The sequence below is a fragment of the Dasypus novemcinctus genome, chromosome 7, assembly GCF_030445035.2.
Source record: "Dasypus novemcinctus isolate mDasNov1 chromosome 7, mDasNov1.1.hap2, whole genome shotgun sequence".
NCBI classification, from domain to species: domain Eukaryota; kingdom Metazoa; phylum Chordata; class Mammalia; order Cingulata; family Dasypodidae; genus Dasypus; species Dasypus novemcinctus.
In genome coordinates, this window is record NC_080679.1 from 1,606,032 (window position 1) to 1,630,159 (window position 24,128).

Here is a 24,128-nt window from a genome sequence, read left to right on the forward strand (position 1 = left end):
CCCTCTCCACATCACTACTACAATTTCTCCCCTTACTAATCACAATAGTTCCCCAGCAGAACACCAGTAAGTCCACTCTAATCCATACTCTATTTCTCCATCCTGTGGACCTGGGATGGCTGTGTCCAGTCCCCCTCTAGATCAAGAGGGGGCTTAGATGCCACTTGGATGATGGATGCGAGTCTCCTGCTTGCAGCTGTAGGCACTCTTGGCTCCCTGGTGTGGTGGTTCCAAAGGGCATTTTACAGGTGCTTCTGCGCTCTGCCTTGTCCTGGCGGATCACCCACCCAACGGCACACACACCCACCAGCACAGACCCGGGTCCCTGCCTCGGCCGCCCTCGCCCTCCCCGTGCGCCGCTGCCTCCGCTGGGGTGGCGCTCACCACAGCCATCCAGGGCTTCCGGTGTTTGCCAAGAGGCCCCGGGGCTCAGGTGGGAACCCCTAGAGGCGTCCCTCTTCCCTCACGACACCCCAGCCGCCCATTCTAGTCCGGCCTGCAGGCGCCCGCGTGTGCTGCTGCACGTTCGTGGGCCGCCTTCTTCCTGGAGGCGCCCCAGCTCTCGCGTAAGAAGCACCCCCCTCGAGCCCGCCGCAGGCTGCCCTCCTCCCAGCTCCATGAGCCTAGTCAGCCGGCCTCCGCTGCTCCGAGCTAGGTTTCCATTGCCACCTGCCAGCCCTAACCCTCTCCTTCAGGGCGGCAACCCCAGGCTCTCGCAGCTCTTGAAGCTTCTGGATCCTCCCCCACAGCGAAGGCACGTGCTTGCGCCTCCCTCACAGCTGCTCTGAAATGCACAGGCTAACTTGTCCCCGCCTCGGGCAGCACGTGCCCACCCCGGCCACAGAGGGGGAGGCCACAGGGGGCCCTGCCCGACGGGGGCCCCAGGCACCTGAGGTCAGCTGCCTCCTCGGCTGTGAGCCGGCCGTGCCTCTCCAGGGCCTCCTGCTGGGCCAGCAGCTGGGTCCGCTCCTCGGCCAGCGCCGCCTTCTCCCGCAGGGCTCGCTGCAGGGCTTCCGTGTGCGCCGCCTGGTCCCGCAGGCCCCGCGCCAGCTGCTCCTCCAGGGCCTGCGTCCTGCACGTGGCCTGGGGAGGGGGAGGAAGGACTTCAGAAGGGGCTGTGTGCACACAGTGCAAGGGAAACGTGGCGGGGATGGGGGTACTGGGACACACGGGGCCTCCGCGGTGCACGGATGTGTCTCCCCGGGGCAGGGACAGCTGGTCGGACTGGGCTCTCCCACTTAGGAGCCTGCTCCAATCTGAAGGGTGACCTTTGCTGGACCTCAGGTGTCCAGGGGTGACCTTTGCTGGACCTCAGGTGTCCAGGGGACAGGAAGTGCCACACAGAAAAGGCAACAGAGGTCACTGACCAGACTCCAGCCGACCAACGCATTCACTGAGAACAAGGAAATCTGGACAAAACAACCCACCAGAACCCCTGAGGCCCAGAGACCGGCATGGGCAGCCAGGATGGAGCAGCCAGGCCCGGGGAGGAGGACACACGGGAGCAAGCCCACCTGTGTGCTTGCACGCCTCGCTCTGGCCTGCTCTCCTCGACACGCTGCTGACTTCAGCTTCTGCTGGGCAGCGCAGAAGCAGGGGAGAGCTTTGGGCAGTTCTAGGGCCTCATGTGCAAAAATCAGAGTTCAGAGCCACCAACGCAGAGGAGCTGGACAAATGTCCAGGATTTAGCTGCACCCCAGAAGGCTTCATCCTACTCCTAGTGGCAAATCCAAAGCAGACCACCCCTCTTCAAAACCGAAGGCCAGGCTCAAATTGGCTGCAGCGCTGACTGTCTCCTGCCTTCACTGCCTGTCAGAGTCAAAGGAAAGGCCTCTCTAGAAGAGGAAAGCAAGGTCAGGGCCCTGAAATCATTGCGATCGTTTTTATATATGCTGCTTGGCATTTAATTGACATGTCAGATACATCAGGAGACAAGGTTGTGTGAAGAAAACCCCTCCCTAGATTTCCCAGCTCTTGGAGTTAGCAGACACGGACTTCCAAATAGCTGATTAAAACGATCAAGAAGATGGATGGCCAGGTGCAGAAGTGTACAAAAAGATGCGGAATTTACAGAATCTACATATAAATTATATCAGCTAAAAATATAATAACCAGAAATTAAGAAATCAATAGATGGGTTCAACAGCATAATAGACAAAACAGAAGAGATAGTGAATGATCTGGAAGATAGACAAAAAGGATATATTCAGAGTGAATCATGAAGAGAAAAAAGGATGGAAAATAAAGGAAAGAGTGTAATAGTCATATAGAATAAGGTAAAATGGTACAACTTAAGTAGAGCTAAAGTCTTAGGAGAGGAGAAAGAATATTTGAAGAGATACTAGCCAAGAATTTTCCAAATCTAATAAAATACATCAAGCCAGATTTAAGATGAGCCACATAATCCAGAAAGGATAAATACAAAGAAAATAGCACCTACATGATATTTTAGCAAATTTTATGAATACCAAAGACAAAGAAAAAAGATCTCTGAAAGTCCAAGGGAAAAAGGACACATTGCTTTTAAACAGACAATGGTAAGACTGACAGTTGTCTTCCAAGCGGCAACAATGAAAGCCAGAGGACAGTGGAACAACTTCATCAAAATGCTGAAAGAAAATATGGTTCCTCTAGTCTTCTGTACCTAGCGATAATATTCATCAAAAACCAAGACCAGGACTTTCTCCTTCTTCAGTGATAAAGAAGATTCCAACCCTGCCACCAAGAGCAACTAAGAGCTGTACAATAAATGAAAGAGCTGCAAGGGTGCTAGGCCTCAAGCCAGGACTCGGAGGATTCTTGAAAGGAGACGGTGTGTTAATAGGAGTGTGATGTTCCACAGCAGATTTCCCCTTGAGGCACCTGCCAAGTCCCGAGTGGCATGGAACCTAGATTCCGGAGCAAGTGTAAAACTTTAGCTACAAGCTCTCAGCAGCTTATGGAGCTGGGGAGGCACAGCTGGGAGGTGAGAGGCCCCACAGCAGCAGGGCTCAGGCAGATCTCAGAGAAAGGAAAGGCCCTGAGGCGACCCTGACCTTCTGTGCCCCTGTTTTTTTGGGGGGGGAGGAGATGTTGTGCATTGGATCAAAGCCTTAACCCCGGTCCTGTGCAGGACTTGCTTGTCAACAGGTTCCTTGAAGATCCCTTCAGGTGAGGTGCGGCCAGCCTGAGTCAGAGTGGGCCTTCACCCACACGGCGGAGTCCTTACAAAAAGAACTTTGGACCCAGTAGGAAGAGTCAGTCGGGGAGAGAGAGCACGTGATGGAGTCAGGGCCTGAGCATGGGCCACTAGCCAGCACCCCCGAATCCTAGACCCCAGAGCACGCACAGCCACCCACATCTTGATTTTGGACTTCCAGAGACGATACGTTCCTCTTGTTTAGGTCACCTTGTCTGTGGTGCTTCATGAGAGCAGCCCTGGCAAGCTAGGACAGAGGTCGCTGCAGTTTACTGGCTGTTAAAAGTAAACACCACGCGGTGAGTTTGCTTAAACAATGGTGGGTTATTGGCGCGTGGTTTTGAGGCTGGCAGGGTCCACAGTCGAGGCGTTCTCCCCACAGGCTGTGGCGCCCTGGGGTTGGCGGCAGCGAGCCTTGGGCCCGGGCGTTCCTGTCGTGGCGGTGTACATGGCGGCCTCTCCTCATTTGCCTCTAGAGGATCCCAGGAAGAGGGTGAAGGCCCTGCGTGACTCAGCAGGGCCGTCGGCTTAAAGAGCTCAAAACCACGCGCTGATAAACTGAGCGGGCAGCTAAGAGCCTGGAAAGTGAGGGGGAGAGCTCAGCTGTCTTACAGAACTGAGAAAACAGAATCTGGAGTTTAGGGGTCCCCAGAGAGGAGGGGCCCTGACTTCCAGTTAGGAATATAGGAGGGTTGTAGTGTACCCAGAGTAAGCCAGGAGTATACCCCTCCCCTTAAGACGGAAACCCAACTACTTCCCAGACAGGATAACGGCGATTCACCCCCACTCCGCGTTCCAAAAACCAAAAGCCAATTCCCACTGAAAGGCGTTTATATCATTAGAGCCTCGAATGATGTCTATACAATTTCAAACACAAAGACTGTCACGCAGTCGAAAATTACTAAGCACACTGAAACAATACCAAATGACTGAAAAACAAAGACATGAAAGACAATAGAAGTACACTCACTAGGAGATCCAGATGTTGGAGTTATCAGATACAGACTTGAAAAAAATTGCAATATGTTCACAAATATTAATATGCCCCCCAAAGGTGAAGAACCTCACAGAATAAGGAGAAAAATAATACAATAATCCCAATAGATACAGAAAAAGCATTTGATAGAAGTTAATACCAATTCATGATATTAAAAAAACACTCTCAGATACTGCGAATAAAAGGGAATCTCCTCATCTGATAAAGGGCATCTATGAAAAATCTCAAACAGCACCATACTCAATAGTGAAATAGTGGAAGCTGTCCCCATGATCGGGTTCAGCAGAAGGACGGCCAGTCTCACCACTTCCATTCAATCTGTTCAGCAGTACTTAGCCAGCGCAATAAGAGAAGAAAAAAAATGTTTTGAGAGGAGAAAGAAGTAAAACTGTTATTATTTCACAGATGTTATAATTACATACATGTAAAACCTTAGGACTGCTAAGTGAATTTATCAAAGTCCCATGATTTTGTATACTTTATATATGAAATCGTATTCTACATACTGGTAATGAACCATAGCAAAATGAAGTTAAAATAGCATTACAATTTACAATTTCAAACCTAGGAATTAACTTGACCAAAGATTTAAAGACATATACTGGAAACTACAAATATGGCTGAGAGAAATGGAAGAAAACAAAGTAAATATAGAGAAATATTCGTGAGTTAGAAGGCTATATGGTTAAGATGCGCATTCCCCTCAAATTGATCTACAGATTCAACACGGTCCCTATTGAAGTCCCAGCAGGCAGTTTGTGTTTTTGATAGAAATTGACAAGCTGATTCTAAAATACGTAAGGCTATGCCAAGAATTTAGAACAGCCACAACAATCTTGAGAAAGGAGAACAGGGAAGCAGCTGTGGCTCAACCGACCAGAGCATCCACCTACCAGACGGAGGGTCCAGTGTTCGATCCCCAGGGCCTCCCGACCCATGTGGTGAACTGGCCCACGTGCAGTCCTGCTGGGAGCAAGGAATGCCATGCAGGGGTGTCCCCCGCATAGGGGTTGCCCCACGCACAAGGAGTGCACCCCGCAAGAAGAACCGCCCCGCGCGAAAAAAAAAAAAAGAAAAAGGTGAACAAAATTGGAAGACCCACACTACCTAATTTCAAGACTTACTAAAAAGGCCTTGTCATCAAGATAGTGTGGTTTGGGTGACAGGATAAACAGATAGATGGGTGGAACAGTACAACGAGTCTCACTGTTAGATTTATTTCAACAAGTCATTGAGGTAATTCAATGGGGAAAGAAGAGTCTTTTCAACAAACAGTACTGGAAGAACTGGATGTTCTCATAGAAATGAAAGGCTCACAACTCGTATTTCACACCGAGCCCTTGTGGTTCTCACACTTCAGGGCATTTCAGAACCACGGAGGGCTGGCTAACATCTGTACTTCTGGGACCCATCCACACAGTTTCTGATTCAGTAGGTCTGGGGTGGAGCCTGATAATTTGCTTTTTAAACAAGTTCCCAGGTAATGATCCTGCTATACACAAAAATCAATATGAAATGATCATAGACTTGAATATAAAAGGTAAATGAAAACATAGGAGGATATCTTCTTGACCTTGGTTAGGCAAAGATTTCTCAGACAGGACATAGATAATACTAACCATAAAAGAAAAATTGGCAAATCAGATTTTACCAAAATAAAAAATTTCTCTTCATAAAAAAATATCACTACAAAAATGTATACGCAAGCCATAAACTTGGAGAAAATAATTACAGTGCTGTATCTGACAAAGTATTTGAATCCAAGATACACAAAATGAACTCCTATGTGCCAATAACTCCAATACAAAAACCCAATAAAAATGGGTAAAAGACTTGGACACTTGGCAAAAGAAGATATACAAATACTCACTAAGCACACAAAAACATGCTCAATGTCATTAGTTATCAGGAAAATGCAAATTAAAACCACAATGGCCTATAACTTCATACACAGCTGAATATTTACAAATTAAAAACTGACAATATCAAATGTTGGGAAGGACAAGAGGCAACTGGAACTCTCATGCACTACTGGTCTCAGGGTAAAACGATACAACCACTTCGGACAATTGTTCGGCAGTTTCTTATAGCAGTCAACATACACAGTCTGACTTTGGTGAATCCCTAAAAGAGAAAGATTATGTTTTTGAACTAATCCATTCCTGTGGGTGTGAGACCCTTTGACTGGACTCTGCCAGTGAGCTGTGACTCAGGTTCCGTCTCCGCCCTCTTGCTGGGTCTGATATAGAGGGAGACACAGGGAGGAACGCAGAAAAGAGAGCTCTGCCATTTTTGACCCAGCTATGTGAGGAAGGACTCGAGGACTGCTGGAAGCCAAAGCTTAAGCACAAAGTCCACGAGAGGCTGGACCCATGGAGGAGCTCAAGGGGAGATGAGCTTTGCCATGTGCCATGTGGCAGGACGTCAGGATCGCCTGTAGCTGACTTTGGTGAGAAAGCATCTCTGATGGTGCTTTGATTTGGACATTTCACGGCCTTGGAACTGTCAATAAAATCCCTTTCATAAAAGCCAACGCGCTTCTGGTAACTTTGCCTTGGCAGCCCTTTGACCCACTAAGGCACGCACCTGCCCTTTGACTCCCCAGCTTCACGCCTACGTATTTACTCGAGACAAGAAAACCCAGGCTCACAAAATAGACTCATCACTAACGTTCACAGTGGTCTTGTTTGCTATAGCCTCGAACCAGGAACATCACAACACCCGCCAGCGGGTGGATGAGCAACTGTAGTTTGTTTTAATGGACTACCATTTATGATATTTAATGGAATATTTAATAGAATAATGGAATATCACTCGTAATAAGAAAGGATAAACCTTGGCTACATGCAGCAACCTGGACAAACCTCGAAGATGTTACCCCGAGAGAGAAGCTGGACCAAGAGTCCATCTTGCATGGCCCCACGTACCAGGGCTCTAACCCGGACGCCACCAGCAAGTGGTCAGGACTGAGGCTGCTGGGGTGTGCCGGGGACGGACGGGAGGGCACAAGGGAGCTGGTGGGTGGGGAACGGTCCACGTCCTGTGCTTAGTGGCAGCTACGCAGGGGCACGTGGTTGTCAAAACTCCCTGATTTGTGCACTGACCTACTGAGTGTAAATTACACCTTGATAAAAAGAAAAAGAAAAAGTAAAGAAAAAAGAGAGGAAACAGGACAGTCTGAGAACCTGAAAGAGGCGTGCTGTGCCCCGGAAGTGACGGGCTGTGGACTCTGAACGCCCCGGGCCCAGCCTCGGCAGGGACGAGCGACAGGCTGGAGCAAGACGAAGCGGCTTCTCCCCCAACAGTCACGTCGGTAAGGAATTTGGGGTGAATGCGCGGTGAGGGATGGGAGCGCCCGCGGTGGGATGTGGGTGAGGGCGGAGGCAGGACCTCCCGGTAGGCAGCGAAGCCCTCCACCCCAGACCCTGGCCCTGAGCACAGGTGACATCCGCCCTCCAGAGCCCGTCCCACCCCCCTCCACCAAGGGAGGCCGCGTCTGCCGGCACCGCGGCTGGAACACGGCTGCAGGGAGCCTCAGCCTGGGGGGTCTAGAGGCCCAGCCACGTCACCAAGTCAGGACATGTGTCCCGTCCACACCGGAGAGGAGGGGCTTTGGGCCCTCTGGATCCCTGCAGACACCTCACTTGGCCCAACTACCCCAGAGCCTTGGGGACACCTCACCCGGCCCACCTGCCCCCGGGGCCCTGGGGACACCTCACCCGGCCCACCAGCCTCCAGGGCCCGGGAGATGCCTTACCTGGCCCACCTGGCCCACCTGCCCCCGGGGCCCTGGGGACACTCACCTGGCCCACCTGCCCCCGGGGCCCTGGGGACACTCACCTGGCCCACTTGCCCCTGGGGTCTTGGGGACACCTCACCTGGCCCACCTGCCCCCGGGGCCCTGGGGACACTCACCTGGTCCACCTGCCCCCGGGGCCCTGGGGACACTCACCTGGTCCACCTGCCCCCGGGGCCCTGGGGACACTCACCTGGTCCACCTGCCCCCGGGGCCCTGGGGACACTCACCTGGCCCACCTGCCCCCGGGGCCCTGGGGACACTCACCTGGCCCACCTGCCCCCGGGGCCCTGGGGACACTCACCTGGTCCACCTGCCCCCGGGGCCCTGGGGACACTCACCTGGTCCACCTGCCCCCGGGGCCCTGGGGACACTCACCTGGCCCACCTGCCCCCGGGGCCCTGGGGACACTCACCTGGCCCACCTGCCCCCGGGGCCCTGGGGACACTCACCTGGCCCACCTGCCCCCGGGGCCCTGGGGACACTCACCTGGCCCACCTGCCCCCGGGGCCCTGGGGACACTCACCTGGCCCACCTGCCCCCGGGGTCCTGGGGACACTCACCTGGCCCACCTGCCCCCAGGGCCCTGGGGACACTCACCTGGTCCACCTGCTCCTGGAGCTGGGCCCGCTCGTGCCGGAGCTGGGCCGCCTGCCCCTCCAGCTGGCCCTGCTGCTCCTCCAGGCGCCCGCAGGCCTGCTGCAGACCCTGCTTCTCGGCCCGCTCACGCTCCAGCTGCTGCTCCACCCCTGCCAGCTGCTCCCGGGCACCTGCCCCCGCCTGCTCCAGCACCTTCTGCCGCTCCTGCAGGTGGTCCCGCTCCTGCTCCAGCTGCCCAGGGAGGCCAGGGGGCTCGCGTCAGGCAGGGAGGGGTCGCGCCCCGGCCCATGGCCCTGCGTCCCGGCTCCTGTGGGCTGGCCACCCTGCACCCGCCAGCGGGCACTGCCTTCACTCCTCGGGCCAGGCCAGGGCTGGGCAGTCTCCCTCGGCCCCCTGTGGGCCCCTTACTCCAGAACCGGGAATGGAAAGACGGGGATGACCTGCGGGAACGGGGCGAGAGGCCCAAGGGGCAGGCCGGCGCAGCCCTGCCGCCCACCTGGGCAGCCTCACCTGCAAGACCAGGTGGTTTAGGGTGCCTTTGTCCTGAGCCAGCCCTTCCATCAGGGCCGCCATCTTGGCCAGGGAGTCCCTTTGCGCCACCCCCTCCGACTTCAGCCGGGTGACGAGCAGCTCCAGGGCGGTGTTGCTGGACTCGGCCTGCGGGGAGTTGGGGGGAGTCACTCCGAGGGCGGCAGGGAGGGAGCAGAGCAACCCCCCTGGGCAGGGCTGTGGACGCAGTGAGGGAGTGAGCTCCACGTCACGGGCGTGTGCAAGGTGGGGCGCTCATGGGACACGTGGAAGCGCCCGGAGCAGGCTCAGCCAGGAGCGAGCCGCCAAGGGAAGGGCCGGTGAGGGGCGGCGTGAGGATGGCGCAAGTGGGGTGCGGGAGGCCATGGGGACTTCCGGGGGCTCTGGTGGTGCGCGGAGGGCCCGGCAGGCAGGGACCGAGGTGAGGGGGCGGCGAGGAGAGCGAGGCCGGCGCCGCAGCGTACCCGGGCCAGGGCGCCGCGCAGGGCCTCGCCCTCGCCCTCCAGCACGTCCTGCCGCAGCTGCGCAGCGCTCAGCGCCTCCCTGGCTGCCACCAGCTCCTTCTTGAGCCCCGAGACCTTGTCCTCCAGCTGCTCCAGGCGCCCCTGACTGTGGCCCCCCAAACCAGAGGGTGATGGTGTGAGGGGGCCACAGGTCAAGGCGAGGCCACCCACGGGCAGGGTGACCACTTGCTCCTCCCACCCACCCCAGGGGCCCCCAACAGAGCCTGGGCGCATCCTTGAGGGGGGGCCAGAGCCCTCCAGGAAGAGCCTTCGCCTGGGGAGGCTGGGGGCTTCCAGTCTGCACAAACAGGAAGTACATGTGGGTGGGTGTGTGCAAGGACGTATCGCGTCAGTGTGTGTGCACCACACAGGTGTGCATGGGTGTGAGTGCACGTGGGTGTGTGCGTCTGTGTGCATGTGTGAGTGCACGTGGGTGTGTGCGTCTGTGTGCATGTATGTGAGTGTGCATGGGTGTGTGCGTACACGTGGGTGTGTGCATCTGTGTTCGTGTTTGCATGTGAGAGTACATGTGGGTGTGCATGGCACACATGGGAGTGCACATTGGTGTGTGTGCATGGGCGTGTGCACACATGAGCGTGGCACCCAGTGAGATCCGAGCCTGTCGCCCACCCTCCTCCGCCTCCACTGGTCCCGGGGCCGGGCAGCAGGGAGGGGGCCGGTGCGTGTGGGGTGGGCCGTGGGGCAACCACCTGCGAGGGCCCCTCACCTCCTGAGACGAGGTGGGCAGGCTGCGCAGCCCGCCGTGGGGCCAGGCCCCTCCCGCGGCCCACCTGGCCTCCAGCCCACCTGGCCTCCAGCTCCCTCTGGCTGCGCGCGCCCCGCCGCGCCAGCTCCTCCTGCTGCTCCGTCCGGCCCCGGAGGCTCCTCCGCAGCTCGGCGTTGGCGGCCTCCAGCCGGTGCTTCTCGGCGTCCGCCGCGTCTGCCTTCGCTCGCAGCTGCTCCAGCGCCGTCTCCAGGGCCTCCTTCTCCCTGGGCGCGGCAGAAGGCCGAGCTGGGGCAGCCCCGCACACACAGCGAGGCGGGCCAAGGACCCGCGCTGGACACGGCCCGGCTCGGCCGCGTGAGGGAGCCCTGGTAGGGGAGGGTGGCGCCGACTCGGGCCCCTCAGGCAAAGGAGCCAAGGGTGGGGCGGGAAGGCCAAGGGGCCGGCCTGGGGGCACCCCTCTTGCCTGCCTGCCTGGGGTGGCCCCTGGGGGCTGCTCCCGGGAGCCCCGAGCTCTGCAGAGAGAGGGGCAGGGCCTCCCCGCCCCACAGAGCTGGACTCGCGGTCAGCCACGCTGGACCCCGGGGGCCCAAGCCCCTCGCCCCGTGTGCTCAGCCTCGCACAGTCCCACCCTCCCGTTTCTCACCTCGGATTCAGCCAGAGCTCTGCACCTCTGCCACTCCCCGCCGCTCCTCCCAGCCCCCCAGTTTCCTAAACACCTCCTTGAACTGACCCCCCTCGGCCCCCACTCCGTGGAGCTCATCCAGTCCCCCACACCCCCCCGGGTGCTGCACTGGCCCCCTGCCCCCACCCCCGGCAGCCCCAGCAGCACCCCTGCTAACAGGCCCCGGAAGCCCCCGCGGCCCCAGCTCCCGGGTGGGGTGCCCTCCACGCTCACAGCGCAGCGCCCTGCCCCCACCCCCCTGCTTCTGGCCCCTGCCCCACACTGCCCCTCCGGGAACCTGCCCCGGACCCTCTGCCCCATCTCCATGCCCCCGGGCGGGGCCCAGACTGTCCCTGGCTCTCATTTCTCTCTCTGAGCACCTCTCAGGGGTGGGTGGGTCTCCGGGTCCTCCCTGCACCTGCTGCCCCATCACGGGGCCCTGCGGCCCCTGGAGGATGCTCAGAGGAGCAGGCCTGCCCCTGCCATCGGACATGCAGGCAGGCCCGGGATGGTCAGCCCTGCGCCCGGGGCCCCCGCTCCGCCCCTCCACCTCCCGCAGGGAGCCTTCCGGCTGCCCCAGCCCATCGCGGGTCGTGCTCCCCGTGACCCTCCTGGGATCTGGAAAGCCCGCAGAGCCTCTCATCGGCGTCTGCAGACCCCGGGACCCAGAAGAGATGGGAGACGCTGCCAAGTGAGTGCCACGGGATAGGAAAGCCAAGCCCGAGCGACCCGGCAGCTGCCGGAGTGCCACAGCCTTGCTGGGAAAAGTGCTGCCTTCCTGACGCCTCCGTTTTGGACTTTACCAGCCTCAAAACCAGAAGCCATGGGAAGCAGATTTGGCCCAACGGACAAGGCGTCCGTCTACCACATGGGAGGTCCATGGTTCAAACCCAGGGCCTCCTGACCCGTGTGGAGCTGGCCCATGCGCAGTGCTGATGCGCGCAAGGAGTGCCCTGCCACGCAGGGGTGTCGCCCGCGTAGGGGAGCCCCATGTGCAAGGAGTGCACCCCGTAAGGAGAGCTGCCCCACGTGAAAAATGTGCCACCTGCCCAGGAGTGGTGCCACACACATGGAGAGCTGACACAAGATGACGCAAGAAAAAGAGAAACGGATTCCCAGTGCCACAGTGAAGAATGCAAGCAGACACAGAACACACAGTGAATGGACACAGAGTAGACAATGGGGGGGGAGGGGAGAGAAATAAATAAATAAATAAATCTTTTTTAAAAAATCAAACCAGGAACCAATAAATTCCTGTTAAGCCGACCCACTTAGGAATTCGTTTTAGCAACTGGTAAACTAAGGTGGGGGCAAGCAGGCGGTGTCAGCACAGGTAGGAGGGGCTGGGGAGGTAGGAGGGGCTGGGGAGGTAAGGGGAGCTGGGGAGGTAAGGGGGGTCGGAGAGGTAGGGGGGCCAGGGAAGTGAGGGGGGCCAGGGAGGTAGGGGGGTTGGGAGGTAGGGGGGGCTGGGGAGGTGAGGGGGGCAGGGGAGGTAGGCGGGTCGGGGGGTAGGGGGGGCCGGGGAGGTAAGGGGAGCCGGGGAAGTAGGGGGGGTCAGAGAGGTGGGGGGGGCCGGGGAAGTGAGGGGGGCCAGGGAGGTAGGGGGGTCGGGAGGTAGGGGGGCTGGGGAGGTGAGGGGGGCTGGGAGGTAGGGGGGGCTGGGGAGGTAGGGGGCCGGCAGGGCTGGCTGAGACCATTCCGCCTGGAGGGGCAGCCCTGGCTGCTCCTGCTGGAAGGACAGGTGGAGGGGGAGTGGCCCTGCCCCGGGTCAGCCCGGCCCTGCAGGCCCTCGGCTCACCTGTCCCTGAGCTCGCGGGCTGCCCCGCAGCGCCGCGCCTCCAGCTGGCCCCGGAGGCGCTCGCATTCCCTCCACGAGGCCCGCAGCTCCCGCCGGCTCTCGGACAGCTGCTCCCGGAGCCCGGCTGCCGCCTCCTGGGACGACTCCAGCCGCAAGCACAGCTCCTAGGGGGGGTCGTGAGGCAGCCGGGGCCCCCGCACGCCCTCCCCTGGATGTGAGGCCCCGGGGGCCCGGCAGCCCGCTGTGCACAGGGCACCCTGACGCCCACCTGCTCCTGCTGCCGCCGCCGCTCGAGGGCCGTCTGCACGGCCTGCAGCGCCTGGTCCGGGGCGGCTGGGGAGCAGGCCCGTGGGGGGGACCGACCCCGCGGCGGGGGTGTTGCGGTGGGCAGGGGGCTCCTCGGCCAGCCCCGCACCTCCTCGCCCTCTGCGCTGCTGCTCCACGCCGGCTGCGGGTGCTCTGTGTCCGCCTGGGCCACCTTCAGGGCACAGAGAGGAGGGGACGGAGGGCAAGAGGAGACGGGCTGGGACTCAGTGGGGCCCTCCGGGCTCTCAGGAGTCAGCCGGCCTGGGGGGCCCGCGGGTCTCCTCCCCTTTTCCCAAGGGGGAAGCCGAGCCGATGGAGAAGAGGCCACGAAGCCGGCGGATGGAGGAGCGCCCCTGGATGCTTGTTGGTGACTTGGGGCGGCCGGGCTGACCCTGGGTGGCTCAGCACCTGTGCCCCCGCCCAGCTCTGCCCCTCACGCAGGACAGGGCGACTACGTGGGAGAGGGCAGCACCTTGGAGACGCTGCTCAGAGCGTGCTGCAGGGACCCCACTTTGTCCTTCAGGCTGTCCACCGCCTGCTGAGCCCCGTGGCACCGGGCTTCCTGTGGCAGAGATGCCCCGTGAGCAGGCAGATGCCCCCGGGGGCAGGCGGCAGGCACCCCCGGCAAGAGCCCTGGGGCAGGTGCCCCTGGCAGGAGTCCTGGGGCAGGTGCCCAGCAGGAGCCCTGGGGCAGGTGGCAGGCGCCCCAAGCAGGAGCCGCTGGGCAGGTGCTCCTGGCAGGTGTCCCCCTGCAAGAGCCCCCTGGCAGGCGTCACCTGGCAGGAGCCCCGGGCAGATGCCCCTGGCAGGAGCCCCGGGCAGGTGGCAGGCACCCCTGGCAGGTGTCCCCCAGCAGGAGCCCCAGGCAAGTGTCCCCCAGCAGGAGCCCCGGGCAGGTGGCAGGCGCCCCGCCCACGTACCAGGCTCTGCATCTCCATCCTCAGGGAAGAGATAGTCGCCTCCTTCTGTGCGTTTTGCTCCGTGAGCCTCTCCACCAGCAGCATCTGCTCCGAGAGCCTGGCGAGCAACAGGGGGGCAGGGAGGACAGGGCCGTCAGTGCCGAGGAGGGGGCCCAGGGCGCCCGCGGTGGGGTGGGGAGGGGGGGCGCAGGGCCGCCCGTGAGCCACGGGACGTGGTCGCGGAAGCCAGCGCGGCCCGCAGGCCGGGAGGAGGGCCCCCTGCGTGAGCCCGCCGCCCCCGGCACCCACCTGGCCTGGAGTGCCACCTTCTCGGTGTCCCAGCGGCCCTGCAGCTGCAGCATCTCCTGCACCTTGTCGCGCACCTGCTTCTCCGGCCGTGGGCCCCGAGGGGTCTGCACGCTGCCCGCCGACAGCTGCAGGTTGGCGTCGAGGCTCAGGCAGGCCGTGTGGAGGCGCCGGGCCGTCCTGGCTGCGTCCGCCCGCATGTCCGCGAGACCCCTGGTGAGACGAGGGCCCGGCGCCCTGCGGCTGAGCCCCAGGACCTGAGCCGGGTGGCCCTGGGGGCTCCCAGCCAGAGCTGACCGCGCCCACCCCTGCTCCCCGCCCTGCAGCAGACGCCGCCCCACCCTCAGGGGAGCCCCCACCCGGGGCATCGAGTGCCCCCCTTGAATCTGAGCCCCTCCCTGGGCCACAGGACACCCACGGGGAGAGGGGGAGCCGGGGAGAAGGACCAGGCCGGACAGAACCGGGCCCTGCTGCCGGCAGCCCTGAGCCCACTCCAAGCCTGTTTCCTCGTGTGCAAAGGGGAGTGCCGAGACCTGCCTCCAGGGCTGTGGGGAGACCCCGGGGCAGGCGAGCATGGGGTGCCTGGCCCAGGCCCCCGGACCCCACTGCCGCCCCCAGCTGGCCCTCGCAACCCTCGCCTCTCCCTGCCAGCCTTGCCCTCCTCGGCCACCTGCTGGCCTTCCTCTCCCACGGCTCATCCCTGCCCTCCCTGCTCTCCAGTGGGTCAGCCCGAGGCCCAGCAGGGTGGCCCTGGCGCCCCTAGTGGGCGGCTGGCCCTCACCGCTCCGTGGCCGCCCGCAGCTCGGCCAGCTGCGCCCGCAGCGCCGTGGCCTGTCTCCACAGGAAGAGGATGTCCTGGGGCTTCCTGGGGTGCCACCGCCGGCTCTGGAAAGCAAGGTGCGCGTGTCCTCTTCAGGTGCCAGGAGGGGCGTGGAGCCCCGTGACCTCTGGGCACCTGCCGGGCAGGTCCAGCAGCCCCCGGGCCACCCAGCCTACCTTCCGATAAAATGCGAGCGAGCCCTGGGCTCCCAGCAGCTCCTGCCGGGCAGCCCACGGGGAGCCCGTGGGCTCGACCTGCTGGCGGGGCGGGGCGGGTGGAGGTTATGGGCCCACGGGGGGCGGGGGCTGCTGGTCGGCGATGAGAACTCCCGCCGGGGCCTCAGCACCCCTGGGGTACGAGCTCCTGCCCCTTCCCTGCCTGTGACAGCCCCGCCCTCTCAGCAAGCCCCTCCCCCATGCTTTTCAGAGTTGCTTTCTGACCATCTTCCAGGCCTGGGCAGCCACCTCTCCATTATCTGACCCCCTCCCCTTATTCCACATCTGCGGTGCCCCCACCCCCTCATTGAGCCAGCGACACCTTGCTGAAGATGCTCCACGGGGAATGTGCTTCCTGCCTGCGCCCACGGCCCGCTGCGCACTAGAGGAGCTGTGCCCCCCGCCCCCCGATGGGTCGGCAACGAGCAGGATTAGCTACACCCGGCAGCACGGACAGCCAGACGCCTGGACAGACTTGCCCAGGAAGTCCAGTTAAACACATCGAATTCCCAACTTGACTTCTCCAACATAGGGTGGGCTGGCAAGATAGTAAGGGGCTCAGGAAAAGAAGAGGCAGGCAGCTTCTTGCCACAACGAGCAGTTTGAGCATCAGTGCCCTTGGCCACAAGGGCTCAGGGGACACACAGCAAGAGGTAGGGCCCACCCAAAGTGGAGCGCTTAGTAGGAGAACTCACACATGAAGGTGATATTCCAAAAGCTGCACTCTCATTGCAAGGGTGAACTAGATTAACCCCCCATACACACACCCAAACACTGCAGGAAGCGAAGGAACACTCTGTCTAGAATTCTGGAGAGCAGCAGAGGGGGAAAAAATCTCCCCTGTGGATTTGGAACCACAGTTAGCTTTCATGCAGTTTGCAGCCTGAATTCACATAACCTGGGTGGTCTCAAAAATAGTCAAGCTAAAAATTCACTTCAAAGTGGCCCCAAGGACTGGCAGAGGTCCCAGGCAACTGGCAGAGACAAATGCAAATCCTTTATGCAAGGTACCACATTCATCCCAGGTTTCAAAGAATCTTCACAAAGTTCAAGAAAAAATAAGCAGCTCTCAGTTTAAAAAAAAGTTTCCATATACACAAGGAAACAAAGCACCATGGTCAAGAGACAGCAAAAATAACAGAATCGGAACCTGAAAAACTTCAGATATTAGAACATCAAACAGCATACAAAATGACCATTTTTAACATGCGTCAAAAAATGAGAAGTTTGAAAGTATGAGTAAAGAGTAAAGTATTTGGGAAATCATCATTCAGATGACTTAAAAATGAAAAATACAATATTTGGAATTTAAGTCCAGGGGAGAGATTTAACAGAGATTAGAACCAGAAAAGAAAATTGATTGGTGAACAGGAAGGTAGAAATTATCTAGAATATCGTCCAGGGTGACAAAAAGAAAGGAAATATGAGAGGTTATGAGGCATGGGAGGCAGCATTAGAATGTCTAACATACATTTAGTTGGAATTCAAAGTTGACAAGAGAGCTAATGAGCACAGGCAGTCTTTTAAGGGATAATGGCTACTTTCTGAAAACAATGAGAGACACAAGAAGCCTGATGAATCCTAAGCCAGATAAATAAAAAGACATCTTCACGAAGATACATTGTATGTTAAAAAAATAGATGAAATTAAGAAAAAGGATACTTTATAGTAAAGCTGCAGAACACCAAAGCCAAAGCCAAGATCTTCAAGTAGCTAGAGTACAAGATAAATTACCTTTACAAGGAGTCAGTCAGAAGCAAAGGAGGCTGGAAGCTACTTCTCGACAGCAACAATGGAAGTCAGAAGACAGAGAGAGAGTATCTTTAAGGCGTGGAGAGAAAACAACTGTGAACCAGCGACAGTGTCTTTCATGGGCTAGGGTGAAATGAAGACCCGTGGTAACGAAGGCCATATTGAGTTCAGTACTTGCTCCTCCTCGGACACTTGCTTTCCCACAGCGGTAACGACTCCTGTGGTCACTGCGTGAGGACGTGGGCTGGACAGTGGCGTGGGGCATGGAGCATCCCGGCAATCTCCCCATCACACATCCAAGTCCTGCCGTCGGCGCTTACCCCAGGATGATAACTGTGCCTTCCTGACGGCACTGCCGTGAGGGCAGCGCTCTCCCTCTTACGCCTTGGTGGTCTGCCCGAAGCCTCCTTCCCCAGCAGGGGACTGGTGGCCATCAGGAGGGTCCACGGCGGCTGCAGAGGGTCTGGGCAGGGAGTCGAGCCGCTCCCACACAGCAGCTTTGCCCAGGGTCCCTGCTGGCCCCTGGGAGCTGCCTGACCCCGCACAGTGCCGGCCACTCGGCGGTGGGCTTGTTTGGGGGGTGTCTGTGTGGAGGCCGCCTCGGGCCCCCACCTCCACCTGCGCAGAGCCCACCCTCAGGGCAGCCTCTGGGGAGAAATCCCACCCAGGTGCTTGCGGTGAGGCCGGGCTGCGCCGTCCTGGACCCTTTGACGGGGCTTGCAGGCTCCACCACAGCCAGGACGCTGTCAGGGCCGCAGCACCTGCCTCAGCTGCAGAGGCCACCTTGCCCGGCCACGCCCCTTCCAGGGAGGCCCATACCTGACAACAGGTGGGGGCAGCGCATAACCGCCTGGCCCTCCCGCCCCCGGCTCAGCCACAAACGGCTCCGGGTTTCAGCAGCTGTGCAGGCGAGGTTGCAGGGGCCCTCCCTGTGGCCCCGGCCAGGGGCCGTGAGTGACCGTGGCCCAGACTCCTTCGAGGGCCCCCCTCCTGCAGGCTGGTGGGGCGCCAGGACCTCACAGGCCGCCCTCCCCTCAGCAGCGAGGGGATCCTTGCCCAGCCAGGCTGCTCTGGGCTGGCCCCGGGGTCCCGTGCACCTGCCCACACACCCAGGAGTCCCTCACCCTGCAGCCCGCTGTGGCCATGCCAGGTGGGGACACAACGCAGCAGGAGACCAGTGGCCTTGCCCCCAGGCCACCACCACTGAAGCTGGAGCACCCTTCGCTGCCCGCCCATCACCCCCAGCTGAGGGACCCAAGCCGGCCTCCCCCCAGGCGGGGGGCAGCGCACCTCTCTCTCGGCCTGCCGCCACGCCTGCCCGCGCTCCAGCTGGCCCTGCAGGCGGAGCACGCTGCCCGTCGTCCTGGCCAGCTCCTCGGCCAGCCTGTCGTTGGCTGTCTTCATGTGCTGCAGCTGCTCACGCAGCAGGGCGTTCACCTGCGCGAGGCCGGTGCTCCTGGGTGGGGAGAACGCGGCGGTGGGGCGCTGGGTGGCGGGGGACCGCGCAGGGGGCCCCGCCTGGAGTCGGGGCGCAAACGGACACTGGGACCTCCCAGGCCTCCGGCCCCAGCTCAGCTGCGCCCTGAGAAGCTCTGACTGTGGTGGTCCCCAAGGCGCCCCCAAACCAAGGGCCAGGATCAGCGCGGTGGTCCCAGGGCCACCCGGTCACCCTTCCTCCCTGTTTCCATCCTCCTCTCCCTCCCGAGCCCCCCAGCTGGTTCCGCCCCCGTCACCGTGTCGGACCGTCACTCCTGGGTGTGGAGGTGAACCCAGAAACCAGCAAGGAGAGCAGGGCTTGGGGTCCCCTCACCGGAGGGTGACGGGCTGGGGGCGGGGCTGCCTGTGCAGCGGTCAGGACAGTGGGCGGGGGGCTCCGTAGGCCTTGTGGAGGAAGGCGCACCCCAAGACTGGGGTCCTTCTGCACCAAGGGGTGCCTCCACGTGCTGCGGCCAGCGTGGCTGTGGGCAGGCCCCCTGCGCCTCGGGGCGCAGCCTCCGCTCATGCACCTGTCCCCACAAAGCTCTTTTCAAGGAGCTCCTCCACCTCTCAGCCTTTTGCAGGTTCTCTGGGGACCAACCAGGCGTGGGACGTCCGTCTCCTGCCCCAGGCCTGGGGGTGGACTGGACCCCCCCTCTCAACTGGCCCGCAGACTGGGGGAGATGCCTTCCCTTCCCGGGGCGTCGTGGGGCTCAGTGAGCTGAGCGTGATGGAGCTGGGGCTGGCACTGGGGAGCGGGGCATGCCGGGGGCGTGGGGTGCCCCTGCCGCACTGACTCTGGGGCAGCGGGATGGGGCTCTGGGGAGGAGGCCAGGAGGACCTGCGCGGCCTGCGGGCTGCCCCCCAGAGGGGCATCTGTGTCGGGCGAGGCCCCTCCCAGGCCGCGGCCGCCCCCGGGCCCAATCCCCGGCCCCTCTGGGGGTGCAGCCGGGAGGGCAGGGGTAGTGGGGGATGAAGGCCCTGGTGAGGGGCTGCTTGGTGCCCGCTCGGATGCCCGCGTCCTGGCGTCTGTCTCCCCTTGGCTCAGGAGTGATGCTGGCGGGGGGCAGGGAGGCGGGCAGGGGGCGCGGGGCGTGGGCAGAGCCCCCAGCCCTTCCTCAGCCCCGGGTCGTGAGCCCTCCCTCGGAGCTATCTCCTTGCCATGATGGGGGGCTGGGGGCCAAAATGAGGCCCACCCAGGCGGCTGTCAGGGGCCCCGGGCACGAGGGGCCTGGAGGGTGGGCGAGGCTGGACCCGAGACCCTGCGGGGGCCTGTCAGGAGACCAGGACGGGTCCGCTGGGTAAGAGGGAGCGGGCGCCTAGTGCCCCTGCCCGAGGCCAGCGGCGGCCGCCCCCCCGCCCTGCTCCACCCCCTCTGCCAGGCCCAGCCCGCTCCCACCCGGCCCGGGCCCCCGACTCCTGCAGACAAAGGGGCACACGTGTAATTTAGTCACTGAGCCACGGCCCAGCCTCCCACGCGTGCTGCTGCCCTGTCCACCAGCCTCACCCCTACCCTTCGGCCACCCTTGCCCACTGACCTTACCCCTGCCCTCCAGCCTCACCTCTGCCCTCTGCCCTCACCCCTGCCCTCTGGCCTCATCCTTGCCTGCCAGCCTCACCTCTGTGTGGTGGCCTCACCCCTGCCAGCCAGCCTTGCTCCTGCCCACCGGCCTCACCTCTGCCTTATAGCCTCACCCTTGCCCGCTGACCTCACCCCTGCCCTCCAGCCTCATCCCTGCCTGCCAGCCTCACCTCTGTGCGTCAGTCTCAACCCTGCCCTCCGGCCCCACCCTTGCCCTCCCGCCTCACCCCTGCCCTCCGGCCCCACCCTTGCCCTCCCGCCTCACCCCTGCCCTCCGGCCTCACCTCTGCTCGGCGGCCTCCAGGCGGCCCAGGGCCTCCTCCAGGTCCGCGCTGTGCTCCAGCTCCGACCTCCGCAGCCGCGCCCCCGTGCTCCCCAGCCGGGCCTGCAGCTGGCCACACCGCGCAGCCTTGGTGCAAAGCCCGCCTGGGCTGGGGGCTCCCTGGCCCAGCGGGGCGCGCTGGCTGGTGCTGGTTCTGGTTCTGGGGCGGCAGGCTCCTCCTCCTGACCCTGGACTGGACGGTGGGCCCCCGACCCCAAACCAGCCCTCCACCCCGTGGGGGAAGTCCTGCCCGTGCCTGCGGGAGGGGGTGGGTGGGCAGGGTCTCTGGACTGAGCGGTGGGGGGTGCACCCAACTCCCTCAGGCCTTGTGGACAGTGCGGCGTGGGGGGCGGCCACGGAGGGGGCATTGGAGCTGCAGGGCCCCTAGAGGCAGCAGATGCAGCCCAAGCTCTTTCCCTGATGGGTAAACTGAGGCCCGCTGCCCCACTGCGGGGCTGCCCAGCTGTCGGGGGGGGAGGGGCCTCTGGGGTCGGGATGGGTGGGCTGAGTCTGAGGGGCCTGGACTGGCATTCAGTGGCACAGCCCTCAACCCCCCTAAAAAATGGAACTTGGGGTCCCAGAGACAGCGACCCTGGAACCAGAGCACCTGCGGCTCTGCCAGTGGTTGGTGTTGGTGCCGTGGGGCCCGCGCGAGGGGCAGGAGGGGCCCACGTGGCCGCGTGGCAGGACCGGGCGCCTCGAGCAGATGCCCCCTGGTGGGCTGGCCGGCTGCGCGGTGGTCCCTGGACACAGATGAGCCCGAGCCCGCATGGCCGGGCCCAGTGGCCGAGGCAGGCCCCTCGCTGGGCCTGTTTCAGGGCTGACCCGGTGCCCTCAGGTTTCTGGCTGAGGTCATCCAGTGGACCCTGGGCAGGGGGCGCCTGCTGCCCTCCCCCCCATCCCTCCCCCCGGAACCAGCCTGTGCTCCCAGGTGGGGAGAGGCCAGGCTCAGCCGGCCAGGAGCGCGGCCCCACGCGCAGGGCCTGAGGGGGCAGCGCCCGTGCCCTGCCCACTGCCCGCCGGCTGCTGGGCTGCCCCCCTCCACCAGCAGCGCCGCCCTGGTAGAGTCTTCTCCCTAGAAGGAGGGGGTGGTGGGCCGAGGGCAGAAGGATGGGTGGGCTGAGCGGGTGCCCACCCCCCGCCTGCCTCTCCCAGCACCTCCGCCCCCCCCAGGCCTGTCCACCTCAGGTCCCAAGGTCTCTGGGACACTTTTCTCCTTGACACTCTGCCACAGCCAAGCTTCCCCACACGCCAAGGCTCGGCCCCAAACACCTCCTCCTCCAGGAAGGCCTCTGGGATGCTCTGAAACCTGTGGGGCCCTAGACCACCTCGACCTCCAGCACAGCATCTGGGCGTAACCCTGACAGCCAGGTACGCAGGGACGCCTGTGGGCCTGGGGGGCTGGGGGTGAGGGGAGGGGGCGGGGGGCAGGGGAATGGGGGCTGGTGGCTGAGCCTGGGGGCTGGGGGAGGGGATCTGGGTGCTGGGGGCTGAGCCGGGGGCAGGGGGCTGGAGACTGGGGGTGGGGGGCTCAGAGTTGGGTCAGGGGACAGGGGTCAGGGGACCTGAAGGCCTGGAGGACTATGACCTAAGGGTCTGGGTTCTGGGGGCCTTGAGGACCTGGGGGTGGGGGGCTGGGGGCTGAGCCTGGGGGCGGGGACTCAGGGCTGGGCGTGGGGGCAGGGCCTGGGGGCTGGGGGCCTGGGGCCTGGGGGCTGGGGGTCTTGCGGTCTGGGGAGCAGGGGTTCTAGGGCCTGGGGGCTGAGGCCTGGGAGCTGGGGGTCTTGGGGCCTGGGGCCTGGGGGCTGAGCCTGGGGGCTGGGGGTTGGGCCTGGGAGTGGGGGTCTGGGGGCTGGGGGTGGGGGGCTGAGGTCTAGGGGCTGGGCGTGGAGGGGTCTGGGAGCTGGGTATGGGGGCGGGGGCCTGGGGCTGGGGGTCTTGGGGCCTGAGCCTGGGGGCTGGGCCTGGGCCGCTTGCCCTCCGGATGGGACTAAGGCCCCCCTGGGTGAAGAGAGGGGCCGGGCTCTGGGCTGTCAAGGAGAAGCAGGGCCACCTTGGGCTGCCCCACACCAGGGGTCCTGAGCTTGGCACCCCAAGGCAACCCCGTCCAGCCAGAAGGCGGCTGCCACGGCCGAGGCCTGGGGCGGGGGGGGGGCGCGGGGCCACCCCGCCCAGCTGCTGCTGCGTGTCTGCCCTGCGGGGTCTGAGGGCCCAGGCAGGGGGCACTGCGGCCCACCCCACCGAGGGTGCCCGGAGCAGAGCCCTTCACCCTCAGAGAGGAGCGAGGTGGGGGGACCGCAGGGGGCACGGAGGGCGCCAGCGAGGCCCCCCAGGCAGAGGGGAGAGGGCTGGGCGCCGGAGTCCGGCTGACTCACGGCCTCGGGGTCTGGGGCAGGCCCCCCGCCGCCCGGGCCTGGCTCCTCCCCAGCGCCTTCCTGCCCCACGCAGCCCTGCACCAGCAGAGCGCCTGCCGCTGGGGGCCGGCTGGGGGTCACGGTGCACACAGCTGAGGTCGGGGCACATCCCCGGGGCAGAGCGGGCCCCGCACGGTGGGACAGGGGCGGAGAGGAGCAGGGCCCCCGGGACCTGCGCCGAGGGTCAGACGCGCCCGGCGCCCTGGGACGGCCCGGCCTGAAGGCGCCTGCCCCTCCACGCCTCAGCGTTGGCACCTGGAAGGGGCGTGCAGACCCGCCCCCCACCCCGGCGAGCAGCGCGGGCAGGACCGGCGCCGCGGGGAGCTGGGCTCCAGGCTCCGCGGGGGCTCCCTCGCCCGCCCCGCGTCCGCCCCCGCCCTTCGCCCCATGCCCGCCCTTAGCCCTGTGCCCACCCTTCACCCTGAGCCCGTGCCCGCCCGCGCCCAGTCCTGCCGCGAAGCCGTTGCGCTCTAGGAACGGCTGACATAGTGAAGGCGCTCTGGCGTAGCGGGCATCGTCACTTTCCTGCCTCAGTTTCCCCATCTGTACAACTGAACCCCTTCCCAGCTTCACCCTTTCTGACCCAGGAGGCCTCTTGCTGCAGCTCCTGGACTCCCCAGCAGGGGCTGTGGCCACCAGTGGCCAGAGGGGCGGGTGGAGGTGTGTTAAGGGCCACACCTGTCCCTCGCCCCGACCTGGAGGCCTGGCCGGCCCCAGCTGAGCACCCATCCCCAGCCGACATCCTTGGGTCAGGGCCGACCAGGCCACCCCCACAGGGCTCCCAGGCGGGCGGGACAAGTCGATGCCTGAGCTGGGCCCAGGAGACCCGGGCACCTCCTACTCCAGCCTGCCCAGCCCTGCCTCAGTTTCCCTGTCTGCAGCCCAGGGTTTGGATGTGTGTGTGACTTGCCGCCCGGCCCCACTGGTGGGACCACTGGTCTGAGGGTGACTGCCTCCGCCAGGGCGGGTCACACCGCCCGCCTGCCCGGTGCCCTGGTGCGCTCACCCGCTCGCTGACCGCGTGGTACTTGCTGGCCAGCTCGTCCCGCTCGGCGCCCGTCTGGGCCAGCAGGTCCTCCAGGCGGGACAGCTCCTCCTGCAGGAGCGTGTTCTCCTCCCGCACGCGGGCCGCGGCCCCCGGGGGCTCCCGCACCCCTGCAGAAGCAGCACCCAGGGGCCTGGTCAGCCGGTGTGGCCAGGGCACCCTGCGCCCTGTGGGGCATTGGCTGGCTGCCCCACTCCCACCAC

General features: G+C 62.9%; 1 protein-coding gene across 1 annotated transcript in view; it reads right to left on the reverse strand.

Annotated features, from left to right (window-relative positions):
* CROCC2 (ciliary rootlet coiled-coil, rootletin family member 2) overlaps positions 1-24,128 on the reverse strand; it is a 95,699-nt gene that overhangs the window by 38,116 nt on the left and 33,455 nt on the right. The window contains exons 3-15 of the mRNA XM_071216023.1: positions 23,887-24,035; positions 20,429-20,535; positions 18,377-18,542; positions 15,081-15,184; positions 14,303-14,512; positions 14,015-14,111; positions 13,057-13,266; positions 12,789-12,952; positions 10,410-10,592; positions 9,564-9,708; positions 9,082-9,228; positions 8,572-8,802; positions 890-1,083 (exon numbers count right to left, since the gene is read on the reverse strand). Coding sequence (XP_071072124.1) covers positions 890-1,083; positions 8,572-8,802; positions 9,082-9,228; positions 9,564-9,708; positions 10,410-10,592; positions 12,789-12,952; positions 13,057-13,266; positions 14,015-14,111; positions 14,303-14,512; positions 15,081-15,184; positions 18,377-18,542; positions 20,429-20,535; positions 23,887-24,035 — 2,107 coding nt within the window. The remainder of the gene's footprint in view (positions 1-889; positions 1,084-8,571; positions 8,803-9,081; positions 9,229-9,563; positions 9,709-10,409; positions 10,593-12,788; positions 12,953-13,056; positions 13,267-14,014; positions 14,112-14,302; positions 14,513-15,080; positions 15,185-18,376; positions 18,543-20,428; positions 20,536-23,886; positions 24,036-24,128) is intronic.